At 48.8% G+C, this 13,960-nt stretch overlaps 2 protein-coding genes across 16 annotated transcripts in view; one reads left to right on the top strand and one right to left on the bottom strand.

Annotated features, from left to right (window-relative positions):
- Positions 1-13,960, bottom strand: part of LOC147006520 (CCR4-NOT transcription complex subunit 9-like) — a 66,933-nt gene that overhangs the window by 14,511 nt on the left and 38,462 nt on the right. For 5 of the 15 annotated variants that reach the window (XM_085868638.1, XM_085868646.1, XM_085868647.1 and 2 more), the window contains exons 1-2: positions 3,602-3,801; positions 1,918-2,097 (exon numbers count right to left, since the gene is read on the bottom strand). In XM_085868638.1, coding sequence (XP_085724764.1) covers positions 1,918-2,097; positions 3,602-3,697 — 276 coding nt within the window. In that variant the 5' untranslated portion in view covers positions 3,698-3,801. The other 10 variants (XM_085868653.1, XM_085868649.1, XM_085868650.1 and 7 more) reach the window with 10 other exon arrangements.
- LOC147006522 (uncharacterized) lies at positions 7,132-11,781 on the top strand. The gene is made up of 4 exons (XM_085868637.1): positions 7,132-7,151; positions 8,814-8,911; positions 9,932-10,931; positions 11,431-11,781. Exons 2-4 carry the CDS (start codon positions 8,816-8,818, stop codon positions 11,487-11,489), a joined length of 1,155 nt encoding a protein of 384 aa, XP_085724763.1. The 5' UTR covers positions 7,132-7,151; positions 8,814-8,815; the 3' UTR covers positions 11,490-11,781.

The raw sequence follows: 13,960 nt of genomic DNA, 5'->3' as shown, positions 1-13,960 counted from the left end.
AAGGTGCCGTTCGAGGCGAGACGTAGATACACTTGCTCCATTATATATATATATATATATAGAGACTTCACCATCACCGCAACCAATATACCACCTTGAATTATTTATTTTATTTTTACACACTTTACCAGTTTACCATCTCCGCTATTTACATGTTTATTTATTTAAATGTACAATCGACACGCCCCATTTTTGAGATGCAGTTGGGGAGGAAAAAGAAGCCTCGCATCCTCGTTTTTGAATACTTCTGACATTGACATGAACGTAACACAACGGAGATGGGGGGAAGAAGAGAAGACCCAAGTTGAAGTAAAACAGCTGGAATGTGAGTATAAATGTCGGACATGTTTGAATGAACTTGTTCCTGTTGCCAAATGAACCAAACAATTCCACCTTTCTCGAGTTTAGATACTTCCTTCCAATTTTCAGCGTTGACCACGAGTTCCACTTCACTGGTATGGAGAAAAAAAAACAATTTAGGGGCAATGATTATGACGCAATCGAATGAGAATCACTCCAAACCAAGTGGTGTACTCCCAACGAGATTTAATTTTTTTTGGAAGGTGTAAGATCTGCGCAAATAACAAACAAAAAACAAATAATATCTGCAGGTGAACATGGTCACATGACATTAACTCGAACGACACTCAGTGGAGTGTGTATCTCTGCCAGGGTGAGCAGTTTATGTTGTGGAACCCACAAAAAGGTGGAATCTGAATTCGGAGCTGGAACAAAATCGAATCGGCTTGTTCTTGTCACCTCACCAACTCATCCACCTAGTTTTGTCATAACTCGTCCACAACTTTTTCAAATATCTTGCTACGTATCGTTTTTGGCCCTATCTCTCAATGGTGAAGAATCGTTAAAAAAAATTGTTTCCGGATCCGGACTCAGACCTTCACCAAAAGCTCATCAATTTGTCGTCGTCACACATCCAACCTCCTTGTCCACCAAGTTTCGTCCGAATCAGTCCACAACTTTTTGAGATATCCGATTCACAGACAGGGATGAAAACAACCTCCACCGACCTTCGGTGGCGGAGGTAACGACAAGAGAGTTCACGGAACACCTCACCTCATGCAGTCTTGAGAAAAAGGACGTGGGAAGGGTCTTTTCAACTCTCGCTTTGTGTTTCCGAGCACGATCTATATTTGCTTTGTTTGTGAACTTTGAAGGACAGGTGAGATGGCAACCATATATGAAGCTGACGAGTCAAAGGGTAAAATCCAGAGCTGAACAATTCTTGTGTTTAATTTACCTGGTCTCGGTGGTGGATTCTAGTCGTCGTGATTCTCATTTGTGATTAAGGAAAGGCCCGTTGAGGGATAAATTCACTGCGATTCTTCAGAACGCGTGCCAGACGCACCCTTGGCTCGCTCGGCCTGATTGTCATTGAGACGCGTGGTGTCCAGTCGGCGTAACGCTTGGCCGATCTGATGCCTCCAATCTTAACGGTATCTCGCGTCATTGGACGCGTGACCCGGCAAGGTCTTCAAAACGGTTGACCGTTACCGTTCGCGTTGAGACGACTCGCCGGATTCGAACCAGGCAACTGGGACGACCATGCCCATAATTAGTGTTGCGTAATCGGCCAATTTCAAGTCATAATGTTAGTGTTATGGCTGGTGATTATTAGGTTAAACTTTCTTTGTCTGTTGCTTTCTGGGTAAAACAATTGTGCGGAATCTGAGAGGGAAGTGAAGTGTGAAATCATTTCACCTGATTCCATTGGAATTATTTGACGTCGAAGATGCGAGTGTGAAAGAGAACTTTTGACTGTCGGCTCAGGCAAAACAAGTTAAAAGGTTGGGGGGTGAGGGGGCAATGATGGGTGGGCTGGGGGGATGGGTAAGGGATGGAGGGAAGACCTTAGAGCAAAAAAACAAAACATGAGTGATGTAATAATGCATGCCGTACTTGTAGTAAAGCTGCTACAGTGCCGAACGAGTGCCACAGCATGGGTGCGAGGTCAGGAACCGAATCCCGCTTCTTGCTAAGTTGGTGCAGCGCGTCCTCCCGGGTCTGAGGGCTCGATATCTCATTGATCCACATGCAGATCTTCTTCCAGTCTTCTTGGTTTATTGCGGTTGCATTCCGCTGTGAGGGCACAAGGGGGGAAATAAATAAATAAAGGTATACAAGTTCTCGTCAAGGACAACCACACCTTTAAAAAATGGGACGTGTGCATTTTACATTAAAATAAACAAATAAATCGTTCGAGGTGGTATTCAAGTCGTGGAGCAGGTGAGATCGATATCAACTGGAGCAAACGACGTGCCAGATATAAACAGATACATGGAGCAGGTATAAACTCGAGAGTTCCGAGACCACTTCACCCCGTGCAGTCTTGAGAAAAATGGCCTCGGAAGGGTCTTTTTAACTCTCGCTGTGCACGTTGCACGAAACAAACACTGCTCGGCACGAACATTTGTCTGACTGATGAATCTCACTCTGCCCTCAGGGCATGAGACTGTGAACACTGAATGTCAGTTACTCTGCCCTCAGGGCATGAGTTCTGAACATCACAGTTACTCGGCCCTCAGGGAATGAGTGCTGAATATCAGTCACTCCGCCCTCAGGGAATGAGTGCTGAATATCACAGTCGCTCTACCCTCATGAAACCCTTAGAGTGATCGGATTACCTTCACCTCATGAGACTCTGTCCATTCTGACATGCAGCTTCGTGGCACGAGGTGCGGCGCTTTTCCCGTGTGGGTGCTGCGGCGCATCTCGCAGGCACGGTACACTGAGGACTGTACAGTGTACAGTGAATGCTTGTGGGCGAGGGAGGGGGCGGGGTTCTTGTCGCGGCCTTGAGCACGTGAGGGGAGGGGGCGGGGCTCCTGTCGCGGCCTTGTGCACGTGAAGGGAGGGGGCGGGGCTCCTGTCGCGGCATTGGGCACGTGAAGGGAGGGGGCGGGGTTCCTGTCGCGGCCTTGAGCATGTGAGGAGAGGGGGCGGGGCTCCTGTCGCGGCCTTGAGCACGTGAGGGGAGGGGGCGGGGCTCCTGTCGGGGCCTTGTGCACGTGAGGGGAGGGGCGGGGCTCGTCGAGGCCTTGAGCACGTGAGGGGAGGGGGCGGGGCTCCTGTGGCGGCCTTGTGCACGTGAGGGGAGGGGGCGGGGTCTGCATTGATACAGTGTCCCGTGTGAAGCGCCGGTACCTCGCTTGTCGCTATTATTTTATTTTTATAAACATAACACACGGGATGGCCGGCTTAACGCCCCTCCGAAGGTGAGCGCATTGCAATGACAAATCACGAGAGCGGCAGTTTTATCGTCAGGTCGGAAATCGAACCCACGTCACCACCGAAAGGGATTGTTCAAAAGAACAATCGACATCAGTGTTTTACGTTTGAAGCGAAATAAGTACAATGGGTTCAACCTCGTCCGAAATGGTGGACAGACGTGCACACCACAAGGGAGAACCGTCATGTCGGTGTAAATAATTACATTTTACCGCTTTCTAAAAGGATCGGAGGATTGAGACACGTTCACAGAGCAGACATCAGGTTGTCCGATGTCAGATAAAAAAAAATCACAACACAAGATATAAATCCAGTCAGAGATACATCGACACGAGGCCCGAGCAGTTGAACACACCGGACGATCCCATTGGTCGATTTTCAAACAAAGCGATCGCTGATTGGTCGATCTCGAGCACTCAAACTTGGACGTCATCTCGGCTCTTCCCGCCATTTTACCTCAGTCAATTCGACCGAGACCAATCAATTCCATTTCGTCCGAATCCGTGCACAACTTTTTGAGATATCGCGCTCACAGACGGACAGAAAGAGGTGAAAACAGTTCACCTCCTTCGCCTTCGGTGGTCGAGGTGACGAGAGACCAAGCAACGTACCTCGTTCGAGGGTTCCGGGGTTTTGGGCGGAATTTTCGGGACATGAGCGGAACACATTGTGGAGAAACAAACGTTGCCAATGAGCACGGCGCCAAGCAACGATTAGCGGTCACGAAAGGAAAAATGGCGCGAAATGAGGAACGTGCCTCAGGAGAACTCTCCGCTGTATGTATCCCTCCGCGAAGCACTACTTCTCAGCAGACAGGAATCCGGCGCTCACGTGGTTTTGTACTTCACGTGTGTTTATTACTTCACGCGATGTTCATGTAAATAAATACATTTTGCGTTCGATCTCTGAGGTTTTTTTCTTTCATTTCACTCCTCATCTGTTTACTTTCCCTTCGCGGATGGATATTCCACCGGCGCTCACAAGAATGAAACGGTGATGCGGTCGAAGTTGGTGTCTCTGGCGGTGGAAAAGCTTTTCTCGATTTCGGATTTCATTTTTAATTTCTCAACGAAGAAGAGACTTGTGTGGTGAAAGGTATTTTTATTTGTGTGAATAATAAATGATTCGTTAATAAAAACGTTACAAGTGACACTTGGTGGAGTTTCTGCACCTTGACATGAATTCAGGTATCGTCACCACGAGGTAGAACGACGAGGACACTCGGTGGAGCGCGTTACCTCAGGCGGGATGAACAGTTCAGGTCGTGTGTCCCACTGATTGGCTGGATCTGGATTCGGACCTGAACCCAAATATCCAATCGGTTTGTTCTTGGTTATCCACCCACGACTCATCCACCGTGAGCTTGTGAGGCCCACCACTTCGCGGCTGAGCTGCTGTTGTTCTGAGACGTTTCCACGTTACAATAACAGCGCCTACAGTTGACGGGGCAGCTCTAGCGGAGCAGAAATGTGAGGAACTGACTTGTTGGAAAAGGTGGCATCCGATGACGGAGCCACGTTGAAAGTCACTGAGCTCTTCAGTTCGGCCCATTCTCCTGCCGATGATTGTCTATGGAGATTGCACGTCTGTGTGCTTGATCGTATACACCTGTCGGCAATGAAATAGCCGAATCCACCAATTGGAAGGGGTTCCCACATACTTTTGGCCATGTAGTGAATACGGAGGGAGAACCATCCCCATGCTCGCCTGCCATGATGGAACCATCCTGTTTGAACACAGAACAAACACTTCGACCCTGGGAAAACACTTTCTAACCTTCTTGGAGACGCATCGACATGATGACTCGGAATTCAAAGAAAATGAGCTTCGATTCGCCAAACGACGCAAAGCCGTCCTCGATGACACCCGTCCTGTGAGCTCCTCGCTCCATCTGGACCTCTAACTTTGGGAAACTTCAGCAAAAGCGATCACATGAGGTCCAAGAATGGTGCTCCTGGTCCCCGACCGTTTAATCTACTCGATGTTCAAGCACATGGATGATTAGGGGGGTGATGCTCGTGTTCCTTGAACCGTTCAACAAGGTCTGGTCTTTGGGAAATCTTCCCTGCATTGGAAACTCTTCCGTTCTCATTCCTGTTCCTGAAGTTGGAAAAGATCCCACAACAACCCATGCTCCCACCAACGGATTGCTCTCGTTTCTGTTGTTGGTAAAATCAATGGACAAGGCGGTTAATGGACGTCTCGTGTTCTTCCTGGAAAAGAACAACCTGTTGTGCCTGCAAGAGTGGGTTGAGGTCCGCAAGGCCGATGAGATGGTCTGGAACGAAGGTCTTCTTTATAAAGATACCAGCCAATGCCAGGGTCTGCCTGTGAAAGCATCTTGAGGAGGTAATTCGACCACTAAGAGGTCTGAAGACTCAATAGTTCGAACGTGCGATGGTTTGGACTCGCAGGTGAGATGTTTCAACAACAATGGTTACACCTTGTTGGAGTGCTGCTGCCTTGTTGTTGTTTTCTTACCTGCATTACCTGCCCTGATTGACTTCTCACTCTTCTCTCCAGGGCTTCAAGGAAGCGGTGTACCCTCACCTCGTGTCATCCCCCATCGTGACGCATCAACTTTAATACCCCCCATGAACCCATCCGAACCCTCTTGGGAAGGGAATCAATCCACGGACGCGTTTCGACCCGAGAGCCCGAGATCAAGAGAGAGGAAGCAACAACGCACGACCCTTTACCCTGTAATAAGTCCCCATATGTATGTACACATCATCATACTGTATGTACATTGTTCCCGAGGGGAGGGAAGCCTACACTGATGACGTCATGTATGAAATCCTGATTGGTCTACATCTATTTATTACATACTGGCTTGATTCAACCATCGTGTATGGAGGACCCCTTCGTTTCCCACAATTCCTTGGTGCAGTAGTCAGTTTTAAATAGGTATTAAAGGTCAGGGTGGAATAACTTACCGGTGATTTGTTACTTTTCTTTAGTTTGTCTAAACCAATGATTCAGACACTCGTTGAGTTAGTGAACACAAAGCCGTTAATCCATCGAAGCTTTCAATAACTATTCCGGCCTCGATCTCCATCGGGGACAATCGTAACCATCAACCGGCAGATCGAATCGAACCAGATATCGAGTTTGAAAGTCTTAATAAGTTAAACGATGAAACGACGAAGAGCCTGGTGTACGTTTGCCGATCCGAGATTCCCTGCACGGATTAATTAATTATCGATGACGTGTAAAGACCTCCTCCACCTGGAGCAGGTGCGAGGGTATCAGGTACCCGAGGAAGGAAAACCTCTAGCTCTACGTCACAACAACTACCCCCCCCCCACCCACCACCAGATGGGAGGATCAGGTTGGGATATCCATCAGGTTCGGACAGATTACGGCGAAGTTGGCTGTCTTGCCTGCTCCCATCGACATGCCGGCCCGTGACGGCCTTGTTTACCTGCTTTACCTGCCATGACCACTGACCTGTTGAGTAACGGAGGTGTTCTCACCTCCGTTTGTCCGTCTGTCTGTGAGCAGGATATCTCAATAAGTTGTGGACGGATTCGGACCAAACTTGGCGGACAGGTCGGATGTGTGACAAGGACGAACTGATTCGATTTTGGTTCAGATCGACAGATCCGGCCTTCACTGGATGGATGGATACACGTCCGGTAAAATAATCATTTATTTCCCATAAAAAAAGGATGAAAAGATTCCTCGAAATGTTAATAATGTTTCCCGATGAACAATAAGGAGACGAGTCACCACGTTCTGAGGACTTTGGCTTCGAAGAAATATCAAACGATGACCGCAGATGTTCCTTCAATGTTCGAGGAGCGAAGGGAGTTTCATTTTACGTCCCGCGTCACTTTACGTGTTGACGTCATCGTGGGGCGTGGCCTAATTGGAAAGGCGTGGCGCTCTCACAAGAACGCGCGGTAAGCCGTGGACTGGCGGACTTCAGTCCTGAGGGGACAAAATCATTCAACGAAGTACGTTGTGGGCAAAAAAAATGTTTATTGTTGTTGTTACAAAAGATTGTTGTTAAAAATAATGTGTTTAATTAAGAGGGCGAAGTTTACGAGCATTCATTAAAATTAACTCGTGGACTGAATAAAATCTAAAACACGTGGTGTTGTTAATTTATTAATTACTAGTAAACACCGTCTGTCGTTTCGGTGAAGGTAATACTGAGGGGGGAAGAAAAAATGTGGGGAGAGAGAGTGGGGAGGTGGAGGGGGAAAGAGAGAGGAGGGAGGGGAGCGTGGAGGGGCAGGGCCGGATTTACTTGCTTGTGGGCCCCAGGCCAAACCTTATCAGTGCCCCCCCCCCAAAAAAATATATATATCGTGACCTCATTGTTATATTTTTCGATACCTTATTTTAATTTATTCATTTTACTATAGGGCCTACTAGCCGACTCCTTGGCCGATCAGAGAACCCACAAGTCCCCGGTGGGCCCCCAGTTACTGGTGGGCACTAGGCCAATGGTCTATTGGAAAATCCAGCCCTGGGTAGTGGAGCGAGGAAGAAGGAGGAGGGGGGGGGAGGCAGAATGAGGTGAGAGGAAGGGAAGGCAGACGTGCAGTCGAGCGTTAATTATGATTCATACCGTCTCATCAAAATGATTCTGCAAAGAATAACAATAAAACACCGTCCGGACAGAAACACCGCCCGGACACATCCGGAGACAAACTACCGTCCAGACAAGTCTGGAAACAAATCCCACACATACATATATATATAACCACCATCTCAAAGAGGGAGAGAGAGAGAGGGGGGTAGGGGTAGAGAGGAAAGGAGAGGAAGAGAGGGGTAGGGGGCAGAGAGGGAAGAGGAGGGAGAGAGCAGAGAGGGAAGGGGAGGGGGTGGAGATGGAAGGGGAGGGAGAGAAGAGGAGGGGCGGAGAGGGAGGGAGAGGGGAGGGGCGGATAGGGAAGGGGAGGAAGAGAGGGGTAGGGGGCAGAGACGGAAGAGGAGGGAGAGAGGAGGAGGGGCGGAGAGGGAAGGGGAGGGAGAGAGAGGGGAGACGCGGAGAGGGAGGGAGAGGGGGAGGGGCGGAGAGGGAAGGGGAGGGAGAGGGAGAGAGCGGAGAGGGAAGGGGGTGGAGTGGGAAGGGGAGGGAGAGAGAGAGGGGCAGAGAGCAGAGAGGGAAGGGGTGGTTGGAGAGGGAAGGGGAGGGAGAGAGAGGGGCAGAGAGCAGAGAGGGAAGGGGTGGTTGGAGAGGGAAGGGGAGGGAGAGAGAGGGGCAGAGAGCGGAGAGGGAAGGGGGGGTGGAGAGGGAAGGGGTGGTTGGAGAGGGGAGGGAGAGAGAGAGGGGAGAGGGAAGGGGAGGGAGAGAGAGAATTATGGAGAATTAAAACAACAAAACAAGAATTAAAAGAAAAAAAACACAAAAAAAGAAGAAACACCATTTTTATTTTAACCCCCTGGTGATACCCCTGAGGGTGTCACGCTTTTCTCATCATCACTCCCCACCCCGCAAATTAAATTAATTAGTTTTGATTTATTTATTTAATCTGGAGTTGGTGTAGCACAGGCATGATGGACCGAATGGCCCCCTCCTGTATCTAATGTCCTTGTTATTCCTGTGTGCGCAGCCATGGATCATTCCTACCATCGCATCACCGCCAGGAACTCCCAGCTAACACGGATTAATGATGAAAACGAACAACCGGATGAGGTTCGAGCTCCACAGGCACGTAATGTCCACTGCACAATACTGTAACCATGATATTGTCCTGCATGATAACCTGGACTGTCTAAATAATCTCGGGGTTATCGTCTCTCCGTCAGTGGGAGGCACTGATGACGTCATGGAGGATAGAATCCACTCGGGGTTCACCTCTCACCCCAATGGAGCCACTGATGACGTCAGTGGAGCATTAAAATGCATTTCCGGTTCTTGTCTCTGCCAGTGGAGGAACTGATGATGTCATGTAGTACAGCCGGCACTCCGGGTTCTCCTGTCACTGATCAATGGAGGCAGTGACATTCTCGACGTTCTGACGGAAGTACGAGCCTCGAAGAGGAACAGAGAAGAGGTGTAAATGTATCTAGCCGAGACTGATGATTGGTTAAGGGTGAATGATTTGTGCCAATAAGGACGTGCATTGAATGTTCGAACTGTTCTGTCACGGTATCACATTCCGACAGACTCCATTTTACCTGATACGTGTGCCGAAGGCTGCCCTGGCACACCTGTCGAATCTGTAGGCCTTGCAGTGCACCTCAGCCCACGGGCTCGACTCGCCAACTCGACATGTGACTCCGCCGGATGTACGACACGGTGATCTGAGAATGAACGATCTATGTTCATGTAAATCTGCGTGCGGACTCACACACTCACTCATTGACACACAGACCGAACCAAACATTTCCCTTTGTCCGAGGATAAACGTAAAAAGGGGATTGTCCACCTGAATTAGCTTCCCACCAAAAGACCACCACTGTGAGCGCGTGGTTGATATCCCTGATATGAGGGTGACTGCCCAAGGAGCCGGTTGGACGGACGAGGTAACAGGTGCCTCCCGCCCGCCCACCCCGGTTAGACATCTCGCCAACTCCGTGGCAGAAGATATAGACAGCAGAGTTTGCTATTTTGAGGCCTGAACTGTTTGAAACAATATGTTGAGTAATTTGCTTTAGTCTTGCGAGGTAACCGAGAGAGACAATCGGTGATGTAACAAAGGGGGTGCATTGTTTTTCTTCCACGCAGGTGAAAAAGTCAGGAGAGAAGAGAAAGAAGAAAAATGAAATGTCGGCGATCGTGAAGATGAAGGCAAAGAAGGATGGAGAGGAGAAAATGAAAAAAAAATTCAAAAGTGTAAAACCAACAAAGTGTTCAAGAGAAAAGAAGGATAAGAAGAAGAAAAAGAAGAAGTTCAATAAACTGTTTACTAACCTGCAGATGTCACCGAAGGAATCAAACGCGTTGACCGCAGATCTTCCCGGAACTGTCCGTAAGAGCTCACCGGCTGATACCGAGCCCTCCACCGACCCATCACTGAAAAACAGTTCGGCGAATGACCTTTTGATTTTTCCTTCGGTGAATGAGAGGAACCGCCACAGAAATATGGCGGCAGGGGTGGGAAAAGATGTCACCTGGAAAAACAAACGATATTACCTGAAGAGCTTGCCGCCACGTCCCATGAGCTATCGATCACCTGCCCACTCAAACTCAGATCTCGAATCGCCGGAGAAAAGCCCAAGAAAGATGGCACCAAGAAACAGCGAGGAGCTTTCAACTTCTTTGGCTGAGATGTTCCTGAGAAGACTGTCCTGGAAGAAAAGTGCGGAGTTTAAAGCGGTCCTTCGTGAGAGGGTCATGCACTGGAATCGTCAACACCGGGCTAAAAGAACTTCAATGTCGTTCGAAGATGGCCGAGGGTCGACTGGCAAGCATCACGGAGCGTTTGGAGTTCCAAGTGTCGATCGAATGGCAATGGCAGAAGACAAGACGAACGTGGAGACATCTCGTGACCGTGACAATCGAGGAGTTGGTCACGGTTTCGGCGTTCCTGGATCATCCACATCCCGGCGGAGGCGAAAAGCAGCCACCGTGAGTGTCACAGAAAAGTCCGCTTCGGCAACGACTCCCGGCAACAGCTTTCCAGGACAGGACTCCCCTCTGGACCTCTCCCTGCCTTGGCGAAAGAGGGCAACGGACGAGATATCTCTGGAGAAGGGTACCAACCGGAAGTGGAGCGCAAAGCAAGGTCAGTTATGTTGGGAGATCAGGCTCAGAAGTACGGTAGTTGTTGAGCGCAAAACGTGGTAGCTTAACTCCCTTTCGAACGTTGCATAAAAATCTGGACCGAGGTCATCCTTGATAACTCAGATTGAGGTGAAAGTTCACCTCAACTTGATGCATCCCGGTGATACCCCGTGCAGTCAGTCCTCTTAAATGTTTAATGCAACTTCGGTCTTTTGTCGATATATCCTTGGAAGGCCAGACTATGTTCCCAATGAATGTGGTTAACTCGGTAGTTATTATTTGGGGCCTGTGGTGGTATTTGTGGTGCTATCTAACAATGGAGGACATGTGGGATGGCTGTTCTGTCATCACATTCGAGTTGGACTTCCTGGATATCCTTTGTCGTGCTGTTTGCCCAATCGACTCCGTGAACTGCAGCTCTCAGGGAGAGTTTGTTCAGCATGTGCATCTGTTTTTTCTTCCCTCGCACTTACAACCACATTTGTCCAATTTTCCCACAGGTACCACAACCACCATACCACCGGCGTCTTTCCACCGTTGTCGTCCAGACCGCCCTTAACCGGAAATTTTTATTCGAAGTTAAAGGTGAAGCTTCGACGTCATCCCACACACCACTCCTCAAGGCTCGTGGTGCACGTGTGTAGAAGATGGAGGGGAGCATTCCTTACACCTCTTCATTTGCTGTTGTCATCACTTCCTGCACTCAACCTGTGACAACCACAACCACAGACTCTTGTTTGTTTTTTCGTTCTTGTTTCCCATGCCAACATGCTGTTTCTGTTTATCTCCGATAATAACGCTCCTTGTGGAGCAAACTCAACTTCTGATCCTCAATAAAAACAATTATGTGATCCATATTTTCATCACTCGAGGGCACTCACACCCTCCGGGCGGCAGGACCTTTCTCGGTTTGTCTGAGCTCGGGCCGGAGAAAGGTTGAAGTACGTGCTCGTTTGCTGGTCTCGGGTGGCCACTTAAGGCCAGTACTGGGGTTGGAACCACAGGTAGAACTTTGGAACAACTCCATTCGCTCAAGAACTGTTAAATGTCCAATTTTGGAGTTTCCGTGACATCCATGTTTGTTCCATCGTTGTAAGATTCTTCCTCGTCCACTGCACCTTACATTTCTTGATGTTAAACTACATCTGCCAATGTTTTACCCAATCTATTAAAGTATTCAGACATTCCTGAATCTGATCACTACCTCCTCTAATGTCGACCTTACTTCCAAGCTTTGTGTCACCTGCAAATTTGGAAAGCCAACTCTTAACCCCACTATCCAAATCGTTGACGTAAACCATGAACAACAAGAGCGAGAATTTCTTTGCAACACACGTCCCTTCCCGATGTGATATTTCTAAGTCCAAGAATGCATAACCTTGAAAAAAAGGTAGAACATAACATAATAACATGTGGGGCCTTCCTGTACTCAAACCACAACCCAAATCCTTGATCTAATCTCTCCTGGTGGTTTGTGAGACGTTTCGGAGTTCACCTGCTGGTTCATTCAGATCTCCTGCTCGATGTTGATAAACCTCCAGGTCACGGTGGCTCGATGAGGTCAACATCAGGACTGTGGGCTGCCTTAAACCCAAATGGAATCATCAAACGAGTCCTTGATGGAAGCAGCGTGGGAAGGTGTGTTGTCATGGTGATACAGGTTGGGCACCACACCGGTGGAACACCATGAATTCCGGTACTGTCCTCTCATCGGGAATGTCACCGCAGGGTTCATCGTCATCATTCCTTACATATCCAAGCCATGATGAAGTCTTCACACTCCATTTCATTGCATTCTCCATGGACGACTGTCGTACTCCATGTTGTCGAGGGATGACACGGAGGGAGGAATGGCTGCCCATTCAAGTGTGCACACAATGATACGCTCATAAACTCCTCAAGAGTGAAGTCATAAGCATTTAAAAGCCGTAACTTTATTCTCGAGCGTTTTCTGAACCACCAAGACTTAATATAATCGTTTTTGAGCCCAATCTCACAATGGTGAAGAATCACTTAAAAAAAAAAAAATAATTATCATATCCAGATCTCGATCCGGATCTTCACCAAAATCGAATCAGTTCGTCCTTATCACACACCCAACCTGTCCACAAAATTTCATCCGAATCCGTCCACAACTTTTTGAGATAACCTGCACACAAACAAACAAACAAACAGAAAGGAGCCCAACAACTCGAGTTCCCAACGTTCGGCTTCGGCAAACAATAATAAATAAACAAACGAATGAATGAATGAATGAATAAATGTACGTGGCTCTGTTATTTTCTCAGAATCTGAGAACGGTCCTCGGACATTGCCATTCAGACGGCATCATCGTCCGGAGAAGGTTTCAGGCTTCCGTATTGCGTGTGAGTGCGGCTGAGCGCCCCGTTTGATGTACGCCGTGGTGAGTGGTGTGTGCAATCGGAGGACCACAAAGCGGTTGGAGTCTCCTCTCCCGGAGAGAACTGCTCGGTTGACGGGCGGTGGGTCGATCAAGAGCCAACTTCACGGTGCACTGCCTCGGAGAACAGCATGAGCCGACTCAGCCGAGGTTGATGCCGGAATGAAGACCTACTCCAAAGAGTTCAACATCGAGCGAGCGCTTGAGGTTCTGGCATCGTCATGAGAGACGACGCGTGCGATGTGTGGCACTTTGATGTGTTGAGAGTCTCGACCAGATCCATCCAATGGCGGTCTCAATGCTCGACTCCAAAGGTGTGCGACTCAATGATGAAACGGTGTCAGGTCTGGGTTCCATTTCTGACCCGACACTAAATTCAGGGATTTGCATCTCTCTGGTATGCGGCGCAAAGCTGCGGGGTAGCATCATTGGCTGGGGGTGCGGCTATACCGCTCATGGGATTCCGTCTGTAGGTTCGGGTCCGATTCTTCCTGAAGCACACGGTGCGGTCTTTACTGTCCACCAACTGATGCCGGCAAACGTGACGCACATTTTGACGTCGATCCGAGGGACGGGAGACACATTGATGGATGACCCGGCCTGTGAAAGAGCAGGATGGCAGTTTATAG

The sequence above is a fragment of the Eptatretus burgeri genome, unplaced genomic scaffold (genome assembly GCF_056783735.1).
Source record: "Eptatretus burgeri isolate ZD-2024b unplaced genomic scaffold, Ebu_testis_v1 Ebu_testis_scaffold_3168, whole genome shotgun sequence".
Classification (NCBI taxonomy): domain Eukaryota; kingdom Metazoa; phylum Chordata; class Myxini; order Myxiniformes; family Myxinidae; genus Eptatretus; species Eptatretus burgeri.
Note: the sequence above shows the minus strand (reverse complement) of the source record. Positions and strands in the feature narration are given on the sequence as shown.